Source organism: Lipotes vexillifer, unplaced genomic scaffold (assembly GCF_000442215.2).
Source record: "Lipotes vexillifer unplaced genomic scaffold, Lipotes_vexillifer_v1.1 scaffold1691, whole genome shotgun sequence".
NCBI lineage: Eukaryota > Metazoa > Chordata > Mammalia > Artiodactyla > Lipotidae > Lipotes > Lipotes vexillifer.
In genome coordinates, this window is record NW_006789046.1 from 3,557,819 (window position 1) to 3,569,417 (window position 11,599).

Here is an 11,599-nt window from a genome sequence, read left to right on the forward strand (position 1 = left end):
ATGGCGGCCAGTGCACGCCTGAGGCGGGCGGCCTGTCCTACAACATGCCCCTGGCCTACCTCTTCACCGTGGGGGTCGTTTTCTTTATCACCTGCATCACTCTGGTGTACAGGTAATAGCCCTCCACTCTAGGACCCTGTCTCTGAGCGCCATTGATCCACCCATGCATCCATCTGTCCATCCATCCATCCATCCATCCATCCAGCTACCCATCCATTCATCCGTCCAGCTACCTATCCATCCACCATCACTTCATCATCCATTCATCCATCCATCATCACTCCATCCATCCATCCATCCATCCATCAACCGTGCATCCATGGATCCTGCCTTCCTTCCATTCATCCATCCACACTTTCATCCATGTACCCATCCACTCCACAAACATTTGCTGTGCTCTGCTCAGGACAGGAAGGTAAGTGAGTTTGGTGCATGTCCTTGAGAAGCTTGCTGTCTACAGGAGAAGACAGGCCAATGAAGAGGCTGGGAAACTCCTGGTGTTATGTTGCTCTGGTGTTTTGGAGCATAGGAGAGGAAGTCAGACCAGCTCCCCAGGGCGGTGGCACTCATCCCAGAGAGGGAGGTTAAATAAGGGTGGGCTGGAGAAAGGCCAGGGAAGGTGTTTTGGTTATCGGGAGAGGCAGTGCAAAGGCCCTGAGGTGAGCCAGCACCCTCCGCAGCCACGTCTGGGTGGGAGGCAGCCGGCCATGCTGGTGGGGAGTGGAGCCTGACCCCTCTTCTAGCCACTTGGGGCTGGCGGGCACCCTGTTGGTCAGGGCTGATCTAAGAGTGGCCGGCAGTCCACACCAGGAGGCTGAGAGCTCTGGGCTAGAGGTGGGGCAGGGAGAGTGGCCGGAGGCCCATCCAGCGCCGGGAGGGCTCCCCTGAGTGGGTGGTAGGTTTTGGCTGCAGGGAGCATCCCATCTGTCTTCTGGCCTCTGTGCCTTCCGCCCCATCTCACCCTCTGCCTGCCTCTGCTTCTCCCAGCATGTCCCGCTCTTTTGGGGAGAGCTACCGGGTAGGCAGCACTTCGGGGGTCCACGCCGTCACTGTGTTCTGTTCCTGGGACTACAAAGTGACTCAGAAATGGGCCAGCCGCCTCCAGCACGACAATATCCGAACCCAGCTGAAGGTGAGCTGCCCAGGGGCCCTGGGGCCGCTGTCCCCCACCCCGTGTCCAGGGAACACCAGTCAGGGCCTGCTCCAGTGGGAGAGGGTTAGGGCTGCTCTCCGGCCCTCTCCCCGGAGTCCCCGTGTCCTCCGGCCCCCGCGGGCAGAGGCCTGCGGGGCGCCAGCTGGCATGTGTTTCGGCCCCCAGAATAGCCCTGGGGTACACATGAGGACACGGAGGCCTCAGTCCTTTGCCCAAGGCCTCAGGGCTAGAGGGTGGCTGGCCTGGGCCTCGCGGAAGGTTCTCTGCCTTTCTGGGGTTTCCCGCTGTGGGATTCAGGTCAGGGCAGCTCATGGCTTTGACCCGGCTGATGGGCCCCCAGGGAGTGCCCTGGGGCTCCGGGTCAGCGAGGGGACGGCTGTCCACAGGCAGGACAGCTCAGGAGACAGGACTGGGGAGGGTGCATGGGAGAGGCTGGGGCAGGCCTCAGCCTGCGGCCCCGTCCAGCGGTCTCCTGGTGCCTGGAGGGGCCCCAGAGCAGGGGGAGCGACGGGCCGTGGCCCCAGGGGTGGGCGGGAGGAGACCCCCGGTGTTCCCTGAGCCTCCCTGTGTGTCTGCTCCACTTGTCCCCGGGGGTGTGGCGCGTGTGTCTGCGCGTCTCCGTGCGTCTGTGCTGCGGGTGACAGGCCCGCTGCCGCCCCCAGGAGCTGCTGGCCGAAGGGCAGCTGTGGCAGCGCCCCCCGAGGGCGTGCGGACGGCTGCGGCAGGCGGCCGTGCTGGGGCTCGTTTGGCTGCTGTGTTTGGGGACCACGCTGGTGTGCGCCCTGGCTGTATACACCTTCTCAGAGCTCGTGATCCAGGTGCGGGGAGGGCGTGGGGGTCCTCGCGGAGGCTCCGGCCGTGGGGTCAGATGCCTGCTTCGTTGGGCCCCGCCCCTTCCGCCCGGGCCCTCCCTGGAGGCCGCTTCCCTCACAGCCTTGTTCTCATTCGTGTTGTCTCAACACTCTTCCTATTTTTCTGTCCTTTTGTTTTCTCCTCTTCTTTTGGTTTCTCTTTTCTTCCCCCACACCTGTGTTCCATCCCCCATCTTCCCCCTCCCACCCCCCTTCCTGTGCGGTTTGAACACTGGGCCTGGGGTGGAGGGTGGCGTGCCTGCCACTTCCACCCACTCCTTCCGCCCCGGGAACCCCTCCCTGCGGCCCCTCCTCCGTCTCGGGCCCATCAGTGGACCTGCCTCTGTCCTTGGGGCGCTGACCTCTGGCTCTCCCCCTGCCGTAGCAGAGCCACGGGCCTGCCGAGCGGGACGGGGCGCTGCTGGCCCTGCCCCTGGTGGTCTGCCTTCTCAACTTGGGGGCCCCCTACCTGTTCCGCGTCCTGGCCATCCTGGAGTGGCACGACTCCCCGGTGCTAGAGGTGTACGTGGCCATCTGCAGGTGCGTGGCTGGATGGGACCGCTAGGTGGGGCTTTCTGGGGCGGGACCTCTGTCTCCCAGGCACCCCTCCCTCAGCCTGTGCACACCCCCCCCCCCCCTGTTTCTGCAGGAACCTCATCCTCAAGGTGGTCACCCTGGGTATTCTTTGCTACCACTGGCTGGGCCGCAGGGTGGGCACCCTGAAGGACCAGGTGAGGGCGGGCCGGGCGGTGCTGGCAGAGGCGTGGGGCTCCCCGGGCCCCTCAAGAGGGTCTTCCCGGGTCCCAGGTGGGGGGTGGACGTGGTGGCCCCTCACAGCAGCCAGCCCTCACCTCATCTTACCTGGCCTGGTCTACAAGCGTATTGGAGGCCCCCAGGTGGGCACGGGGTGGGGGGCACCAGGGCACTGGGGGCTGAGGCCGCTTCTGTTTCAGTGCTGGGAGGACTTTGTGGGCCAGGAGCTGTACCGGCTCATGGTGATGGACTTCATCTTCACGCTGCTGGACACGCTTCTGGGGGAGCTGGTGTGGAGGTGAGGCCCCAGGGGCGGGTCCCTGCGCTCACCTCCTGGGCACCTGGGCTTCCCCTGCGGAAGGGCTCCTGGCATCCTCACCTGTGTGTTGGAGGTGAGGGTCACTCAGGCCGTTCTCAGGCCTCTGAAAATCAGGACCTGACCCTAGATTGGGGCCATAAATCTCTACCCGTGACGGCTCTTCTGTAAAATATCGATAAACTGAGAAAAACCTTTAGGAGACAGGATGTAACCTATTTTGAGACTGGAAAGGAAAACAGGTTTCAAAATGATGCATATGGTATAATCTGTCTCATACAAAGGAAAAAGGGGTTGGGAGGAAAAACAGAAAGTAGAGGAACGTTTTCAGATGTCCTGGCTACGAGTGCTAGCATCGTAGGTGTCGTTTCTTTCTTTCTGTGTTTTCTTTGAGAACGTATGAATTTAATAATAATAAGACTTTTAAAAAGCCGTAAAACAGGGACTTCCCTGGCGGCGCATTGGTTAGGAATCCGCCTGCCAATGCAGGGGACATGGGATCGAGCCCTGGTCCGGGAAGATCCCACATGCCGCGGAGCAACTAAGCCCGTGCGCCACAACTACTGAGCCCATGCTCTAGAGCCCACGAGCCACAACTACTGAGCCTGTGCTCTAGAGCCCACGAGCCACAACTACTGAGTCCATGTGCCAGAACTACTGAGACTGCGCTCTAGAGCCCGTGCTCTGCAACAAGAGAAGCCACCGCAATGAGAAGCCCGTGCACTGCAATGAAGAGTAGGCCCCGCTTGCCGCACCTAGAGAAAGTGTGCGCGCAGCAACGAAGACCCAACGCAGCCAAAAAAAAAAAGGCAGTAAAATTTTATTTGATGCTGATGTGCACATTTATACCTGCGTGTATCCGTACATGCTTAGAAAAAGGACGGAGATGAAGCTGGCTGCAGTGTGGACCCTTCAGGGTGGGACCCCAGGCCGCCATCTCCCCTCTGCATCACTGGGCACCCTGGTGGGGCGGGCAGGGTCTTCAGCTTGGTGTGCGGGTCGGGGTGGGGACGAGGGTCTGTCTTGGGGATTGGCCCTCCTGCGTGACCCCAGTGGTTCTTCTGCCCAGGCTCATCTCTGAGAAGAGGTCTCAGAGGAAGGGGAAGCCTGAGTTCGACATTGCGGGGAATGTTCTGGAGCTGATTTACGGGCAGACCCTGACCTGGTGAGCATCTCCCACTTGTGTCCCAGTGCCTGGCCCTTGGGGAGGCTGACCGCTTCCCCCTGGGCCACAGCAGGACCCAGCCCTGGGAATCTGGAGTGACCTGACCCTCACTTCCCTGGGGACCCAGTCTCAGCTCCCCAGGGTCCCAAGCCCGAGCCAGGCCCGGGTGGCCTTTCTAGGCCCGGGGAGCCACCCAGGCGTCAGGACCCAGCCTCTGGGATGCAGCCCTGTCCTCCCCGCGCTCTCCTCAGGCTGGGGGTCCTCTTCTCCCCGCTCCTGCCCGCCGTGCAGATCATCAGGCTGCTGCTCCTCTTCTACGTCAAGAAGGTAAAGGTGCCGCTGGGTCCCTGGGAGGGCGGCGGGGCCCGGGGAGAGTGTGCAGCCAGCGTGGCCGCTGGGCCGGCAGATGCGGAGCCCTGACCCAAGTGATGTGGGGCTGGCAGCCCAGAGCCGCCCTCTGGGGTCAGTCCCACGGGCCACAGCTGACCCCCGTCCCGTCCCTGCATCACTGCCTTTGGCAGGCTGGGCAGCATCCCGTCAGGGTCCGTGGTCACTGCCAGGTGCCTGTGTGCTCGGGCCAGGGCTTAGGGCCGGGGGGCTGGGAGGTGCTCAGGACCAGGTCCTTCTCTCTGGTCCTGTGTTTCCTCCTCTGTGCAACGTGGATGCTGCTCTGGGGGGTGCTGCCGGAGATAACGTTTATAAAGCGTCGGGCACAGTGGAGACCTTCAGTCAGTGGAGGTGGCTTTTAGTATCAACCCTTTCACGTGCGGGTGACTTGGCCAGCCTGCTCCCCGTGAGCCTCAGTCTCCCCTCCGTAGACCGGGAGGTAGCCCCGCCGGCCCTTTCCAGCCTGTGGGCTGAGATTCTGAGTGTCTGCTTCTCTGCGGGGCTGTCCTGGGGGATAGGCTCGGGCTCCCCCTGCAAGCAGAACACCCCCAGCCCACTGCCGGCCTTGCCCCTCTTCCCTCTTGGAGGCCGCACCAGGCCTGGGGGAGGGTGGGTGTCAGGGTGGTGGCAGAGCGCAACCTTTGTCCCCAGACCAGCCTGATGGCCAACTGCCAGGCACCCCGCAGGCCCTGGAAGGCCTCCCACATGAGCACTGTCTTCATCTCGCTGCTCTGCTTCCCCTCCTTTCTGGGCGCTGCCGTCTTCCTCTGCTACGCCATCTGGCAGTGAGTGGGCCCTCGGCCTCCGGGGGGCGGGATGGGGAGCTGCCCCCTGGGGCCGCCGTGGCTGGTGGCCGCGGTTTGGGTGGTGTGGAGGTGGCCTTTGTCCGGGCCGAGGGGTCAAGCTGCCCGCCCTCTTCTCCCAGGGTGAAGCCCTCGAGCGTCTGCGGCCCCTTCCGGACCCTGGACACCATGTATGAGGCAGGCAAGGTGTGGGTGCGCCACCTGGAGGAGGCGGGCCCCAGGGTCTCCTGGCTGCCCTGGATCCACCGGTACCTGGTGGAAAGTGCCTTCCCCGTCTACTTGGCATCGGCTCTGCTGCTGTGAGTGCGGGACAGGCCCGTGGGGGGGGGGCCCTGGTCTCCCTCCCCCGGGGCTCCTGCGCGGGGGGGCCCAGCCTGAGCGGCGTCTCCCGCAGGGCCGTGATCTACCTCAACATCCAGGTGGTGAAGGGCCAGCGGAAAGTCATCTGCCTCCTCAAGGAGCAGCTAAGCAACGTGAGTGCCCCTTGGGCTCCCACCTCGGGGGTGCCTGCTGGCTCACACCCGCAGCCCCTCCAACCCCTCCCCCCCGCCCCCCCCCATCCCCACTAGAGGCCGCCCAGCCTTGCCCGCAGGCTGTCCCTCCCTCCCTGCGCAGTTACTGGGCCTCCCGTCACCTTGAAAACAAGTCACTGCCCCATAGGTCAGAGTCACTTGGGCTGGCATTTCCCCAGACAGGAATGGCCTTTCACCTGGTCCTGTCCTCCCGGGGTCTGGGCTGGCTGCTCAGGGGCACCTGTGACAGCGGGTCTCCCCTGAACACTTGGTGGGCCCCTGACCTCATCCCCAGGGCCCCAGCCTTGCCCCCAGGGCCCCGACATCACTCTCCCCACTGCTGTTTCTTCTTTTTTCCTTTTCCTTCCCAGTTTCTCACTTGTGTACTTAATGCTTGAGCCCACCTTGGGGCCAGCTGGTGCCTGTGTCCCCTAGGCGGTCACATCAGGGCTGGTGGCCACCAGCCACTCTTCGTTAGAAATGACTTGGGGGTCAGCTGTTGGGTGTCAGCCGAGGCAGGACAGGGCTGGGGTGCAGCTCGCCTGTGACTCTGCTGCTGGCTAATTGGTGCAGGGACTCTGGGTCAGGTCTTCTTGCGTGGAAGGATGCCCTGGAGGCAGCTCCCGCTTTTTATACGGTTATAAGTAAGGCAGTACAAGGTAACCCCCCTCCTCCCCTTTCACAAACCGAGGGCAGGGCTCAGGCTGGGTATTTTGGCTGAGGTACAGCTATTGGAAGTGGGCTTTTCCCAACCGGCTCCTGCCCTACCTTGTAGAGTTTTGGGGCCTGCGGTGTCCCGTGGTGGTGGGACGCACAGCAGCGTCGGGAGGGGAATCCCAGCTCCGCCCGCCGTTCCTCTAGGAGCTGAAGGACGGTTCCCCAGGCGGCCCTTGCTGCAGGCTGTGTCCTCCCAAGGCCGAGGCTGGCCCTGGTTCTGAGGCTTTGGGGCCACACTTCTGATCTCAGCCTGCGCTCGGAGCATCTTTTCCCTGGCCTGGGCAGGTGGCTTACTCAGGTGCACAGCCCTCTGTACCCACCAACTCGACGGAGAGAAAACGGGGAGGTCTCTTAAGGAGGTCCCACCTCGTAGGTGTCTCAGCGCCTTTGTGGGTGAGCCAGCGTCCCCAGCGCCCAGAACGCATCCTGATGTTTACTCAGTCCTAGACTTAAAGCTTTATGTGCGTTTTCACAGTCACTTGTCGAAAGAGCCCTGCGTTGGCCAATACCTGCCCCAAAGACGTCTTTGTCCTAATCCCAGAAGCTGTGAATATGCCACGGTTACCTGGCATTGGGGTTGTGGGATTAGGTTCGCAGATGGAATTACGATTGCTAATCAGCTGAGCTGGACGTGGGAGATTATCCTGGATTATTCGGGTGGGCAGATGTAATCGTAAGGTCCTTAACAAAGGAAGTGGGTGAGTCGATGTCAGAGAAAGAGGTGTGAGAAAGACTTGACTGGCCATTGCTGGCTCTGAAGGAGGCCATGAGCCCAGGTATGTGGGCAGACTGAGGAGCTGGAACAGGCAAGGAAAGGTTCTCCCCAGAGGCTGCAGAAGGAGCCAGCCCTGCTGACTCCTTGATTTCTGCCCACTGAGACCCATTTTGGACTTCTGACCTCCAGAACTGATGTTGCATTTGGGTTGTTTTAAACCACTAAGTTTCCATAATTGATTAGGTCAACAATAAAAAACGAATAAAAGCCCCATGACACAGACATTTGTATCCCTCTTTTACAGATGGTGACCGAGGTCAGAGGGGAGGTAATTTGCCCAAGACAGACTAAGTGTCAGGGCCGGCTGTACATTGAGTCAGGCTGGGTAGGCAGCCCTCACTGTGCAACTGATCACATTTCCCTTTTCACCTTGGCCACTAGGAAGCTTAGATGCGTGTGTGTGCCTGCGTGCGTGCGTGCGTGCGTGCGTGCGTGTGTGTGTGTGTGTGTGTGTGTGTATGCCCACTACTTGGCTCTTGGTATTTCTTTGTCCTTGTTTGGTGCCTCTGTCCCCCTTCTTTAAACTTTTTGTGCTTGTGATGTCAGACACTCTTTGTGAGCTACCCCAAGTGCAGTCTGGAACAGGACACTTCTGGACGGACACGTGATGGCTGTTTTCTCAGCCTTTGTGTTCTGGTGTTTCTAGGAGGGGGAAGACAAAATCTTCTTAATCAACAAGCTTCAGCGTATCTATGAGAGGAAGGAGAGGAGCAGGTGAGGGGCCCTGGCGGGGAGTGTGTGGGGGAGAAGGAACGGGTGCTGCACCGGGAGGCCTCTTCCCGCCGGCGGTGGGGAGGGAAGTGGCTGCCCGCCTCCCTAGGTGGCCCGCAGCCTCTTGGGACTCCCCTACCCTCTTTCCCCACCTTTCCTCCTCAGGTGTGTGGGGCATTTGGGGGAGGAAGAAAAGTTTACTGAGAAAGGAAAAAAAAAGAAATGAAGGAACTGTGTGCAGGGGGCAAGGTGGAACTGGGGGTCTCTCATGCCCTTTCCCTCCTCTCTGCCACCCCCGTCTTTCTTTTATTTATCTTTTGGCTGTGTTGGGTCTTAGTTGCGGCACGCGGGATCTTCGTTGAGGCATGTGGGCTCTTTTGTTGTGGCGCGTGGGTTCCAGAGTGCGTGGGCTCTGTAGTTGTGGCACGCGGGCTTAGTTGCCCCAAGGCACGTGGGATCTTAGTTCACCATCCATCTTAGTCCCCTGCACTGGAAGGCGGATTCTTTACCACTGGACCACCAGGGAAGTCCCTCTGCCACCCGCGTCCTGATGGGTCAGGGGTCAGCCTGGCTGGCCTTCTCCTCAGACCCCTGCCCCCATTCTCCCCATGAGGTGAACAACCCCCCCTGCCCCCCCCCCCCCCCCCCCCCCACCAGCCCCACCACTGGGTATTCACAGTACAGTCCCAGCCATCAAAGAATGTCAGCCTATGTGAACGGGCAGACAAGAAACTGAGAGGGAGACAAGGATATAGAATCTGCTGTCATGTAGACCAACTCAATTCACCCCCCCCCGATGCTGCTGCCTCAGCCTCGGCTGCCCTGGCGCGGGGCTGGGGCTGGAGGCTCCTGTGGCCTCACGTCTCACCCTTCAACTGTTACCTGCGGCTGAGCCCAGGGAAGGGGAGATGAACTCAGACATCGTCCTGCTGCCTGGACAGACAGGCCACCCATGGGAATGCACACACCCCCCTCCTCGACCCCCGCCCGGCCAGGTGGGCCAGCTGAGGTCTGCAGGTCGAGGCCCCTGGGGCTCCCCCGCCCCGACCCCGGGCAGCGGGAGCCCCCAGAACGAGCCATCTAACAAGATCCCCTGCCCACACCACTCCCTCCCTTGCCAAGGCCTACCGGTGGTGAGTCCCGGCCTCGTCCGGCTCCTTCCACTTCTCTCCAGAGCCTTTCAGCCCTGGGAGGCCTGGAAACAGCTCCTGAGGAAGGCTGCTGGGGATCCTCTGGCCTCGGCTGGCCAGAGGGATGACCGTGGGGCTTCTCAGCCTCCTGAGCGAGGCCCGCGCTGCCCAAGGCAACGGGGCCCCCTGCCAACTCCCCTTTCTGGCAGGGTTGGTAGAACCGAGGAGGCCGTGATGCCCCCGGCCGTATTCACAGACGACTGGGATGCCCAGTAGGACAGCGCTGGGCCTGGCAGCCCGGGAACCCCGTCACCCTCGGTTCCCATGGACCTGCAGGCACAGATGCCGCCTGGAGATGACCCCACTGGGACACGGGGAAGGTGATGGGAGTCTGCAGCCCGTCTGAGGCTGGAGCACCCCCGGTGGACCCTGCCCAAGACTCTCTTTATCCTGATTAAACACGTTTTGCGAAATGGGCTTGTCTCGTGGGAGTCCATGCTTATGTTCAGGCCTGCCCAGGTGCCCAGGGCTGTAGGTACAGCCCGTGGACGACCTCCAGGCCGAGGTCATGGGAACTTCGGCCTCGTGCATGTGCCGCCCCTTCAGTTTCTCCCTCTGGTTCTTCAAGGCTGCTCTCCTTGCCAGGCCAGGGCCCTGCGGCCTACCAGATGCCCGAGGGGCCTCCTCTGGTGCCAGGCTCCCCACGAAGCAGACTCTGTGCGGCTTCAGTGTTGAGCGCAGGGCGCCCTCTTCTGGCCCAGCCCCCGATGGCAGGGATGGACCGCGCTGCAGCTTCAGGCGCTGCCCTGCCAGCCTGTGCCATGCGGGACAAGTACGGGGGTGTGTGGAGGGTGATGAAGTGATGTTCTAGTCGTTACTGGGGTGGGGGTGGAGGGAAAATACAGGGCGGGACCGGGGTGGGTCATTTGCTAATAAGCCATGGGGAGAGGAGCCTGCAGGCCGAAGGGCAGCCAGCGTCCAGGCCTGTGGCAGGAGCGGGGTCTGGCTGCGGTGACTGGTGGGGGGTGACCCCGGGTCCTGCCAGGCTGTGCTTGAGGAGCCTGTGGGATGCTGCGGACCAGAGGGTGCGGGGAGGAGGGGACGGAGCTGTCACAGCTCCAGTGCCCGCTGTCCGCAGGAGCTGGGGCAGCGGCCGCCATGGGAAAGGATGGGAGAGCAGCGATGGGCCCACGTTCCTCATCCCAGCGGGGAACCTGGGAGAGCAAACCTGGCCTGGGGGGGGCCGGGCCGGCCTCGCAGTGAAGATGCCACTGCCATTAGCAGTGCTCCCAGCTGGGCCCACGCAGGGTGTTCCTGCATTTGGCAGACGTCCAGGGGCAGACTCACCTGACTTTCTCGGGCGCCCAGCAGATCAGGCAGGATTCCTGGGCCTGTTGTGGCTGGTCCCAGCCAGGAGGTGCTTAAGGACCTCTACGAGTAGCTGGCCTGGGCTGTGTCTCCGGGCATGAGTGCCGCTGGGTGAGTTCGGGTGGGGACACTCACCTGGGCTCTAGGTGCCAGCACCCCCCCAGATGTCTGCCTCTCTGTGAAGAGGACCGATGCACTTTTGGATGGATGGACATAAACTGACCGCGTGCAGTCTGAGCTGGCACTGCTACCAGCTATGACTGGGCCCACTTCGCCTGCCTTGCAACAACTATGAGGTCAGTCAGGACGAGCTGCTGACGACAAATAGGAGAAAGGCCCGTGGGTATTTCTGCAGAAGCCACGTGTGATGGTCATTTGGTGGCCCTGGCTATCGACTCAAACGCCAACTGAGGTGTTGCTGTGAAGGCGTCTTGTAGGTGCTCGGCACCCACAGTCAGCCGGCTTTAAGGGTTTTATCCCCAGTGACATGTGTGGGCCTCATCCAATCAGTCGAAAGTCCTCAAGAGCAAGGCTGAGATCTTCCGGAGAAGAAATTCTGCCTGGGGCTGCGGCACCACCCCGCCTGGCCGTGTACAAATTCCAGGCTCGCCAGCCCTGCTACTGTTGGAGCCAGGTCTCTTTACAGGCACACCTGTCGCCCATCGGAGCTGTTTAGCTGTTTCTGATACACACGTGGCCTCAAGGTCCTCCAGCTGGAATACTCCGTGGTGGATCCTGTGTGGGGCTGACCCAGCGAGCGATGGCTGTGGAGTCCGATGCGCCTGGATTTGACCCTCATCAGCTCATGGCCTCGGGCACATCCTGTAACCTCTCCCAGTCTCAGTCCTCACCTCAGGGGGCTGTTGAAACAACAGACACAGCCCTACACAGTGCTTAGCACCCTGCCTGGCATACAGTAGTTTTGCTAAAAAAAAAAAAAAAAAAAAAAAAAAAAAAC

General features: G+C 61.5%; 1 protein-coding gene across 1 annotated transcript in view; it reads left to right on the forward strand.

The window, feature by feature from the left end:
- The window catches only part of TMC6 (transmembrane channel like 6), a 14,365-nt gene extending 3,651 nt beyond the window's left edge, over positions 1 to 10,714 (forward strand). The window contains exons 9-23 of the mRNA XM_007462392.1: positions 1 to 112; positions 988 to 1,132; positions 1,816 to 1,971; positions 2,393 to 2,544; positions 2,654 to 2,735; positions 2,958 to 3,055; positions 4,143 to 4,238; positions 4,490 to 4,565; positions 5,277 to 5,410; positions 5,551 to 5,727; positions 5,823 to 5,901; positions 8,079 to 8,146; positions 9,483 to 9,545; positions 9,902 to 10,105; positions 10,645 to 10,714. Coding sequence (XP_007462454.1) covers positions 1 to 112; positions 988 to 1,132; positions 1,816 to 1,971; positions 2,393 to 2,544; positions 2,654 to 2,735; positions 2,958 to 3,055; positions 4,143 to 4,238; positions 4,490 to 4,565; positions 5,277 to 5,410; positions 5,551 to 5,727; positions 5,823 to 5,901; positions 8,079 to 8,146; positions 9,483 to 9,545; positions 9,902 to 10,105; positions 10,645 to 10,714 — 1,712 coding nt within the window. The remainder of the gene's footprint in view (positions 113 to 987; positions 1,133 to 1,815; positions 1,972 to 2,392; positions 2,545 to 2,653; positions 2,736 to 2,957; positions 3,056 to 4,142; positions 4,239 to 4,489; positions 4,566 to 5,276; positions 5,411 to 5,550; positions 5,728 to 5,822; positions 5,902 to 8,078; positions 8,147 to 9,482; positions 9,546 to 9,901; positions 10,106 to 10,644) is intronic.
- The last annotated feature ends 885 nt before the right edge of the window (positions 10,715 to 11,599 follow it).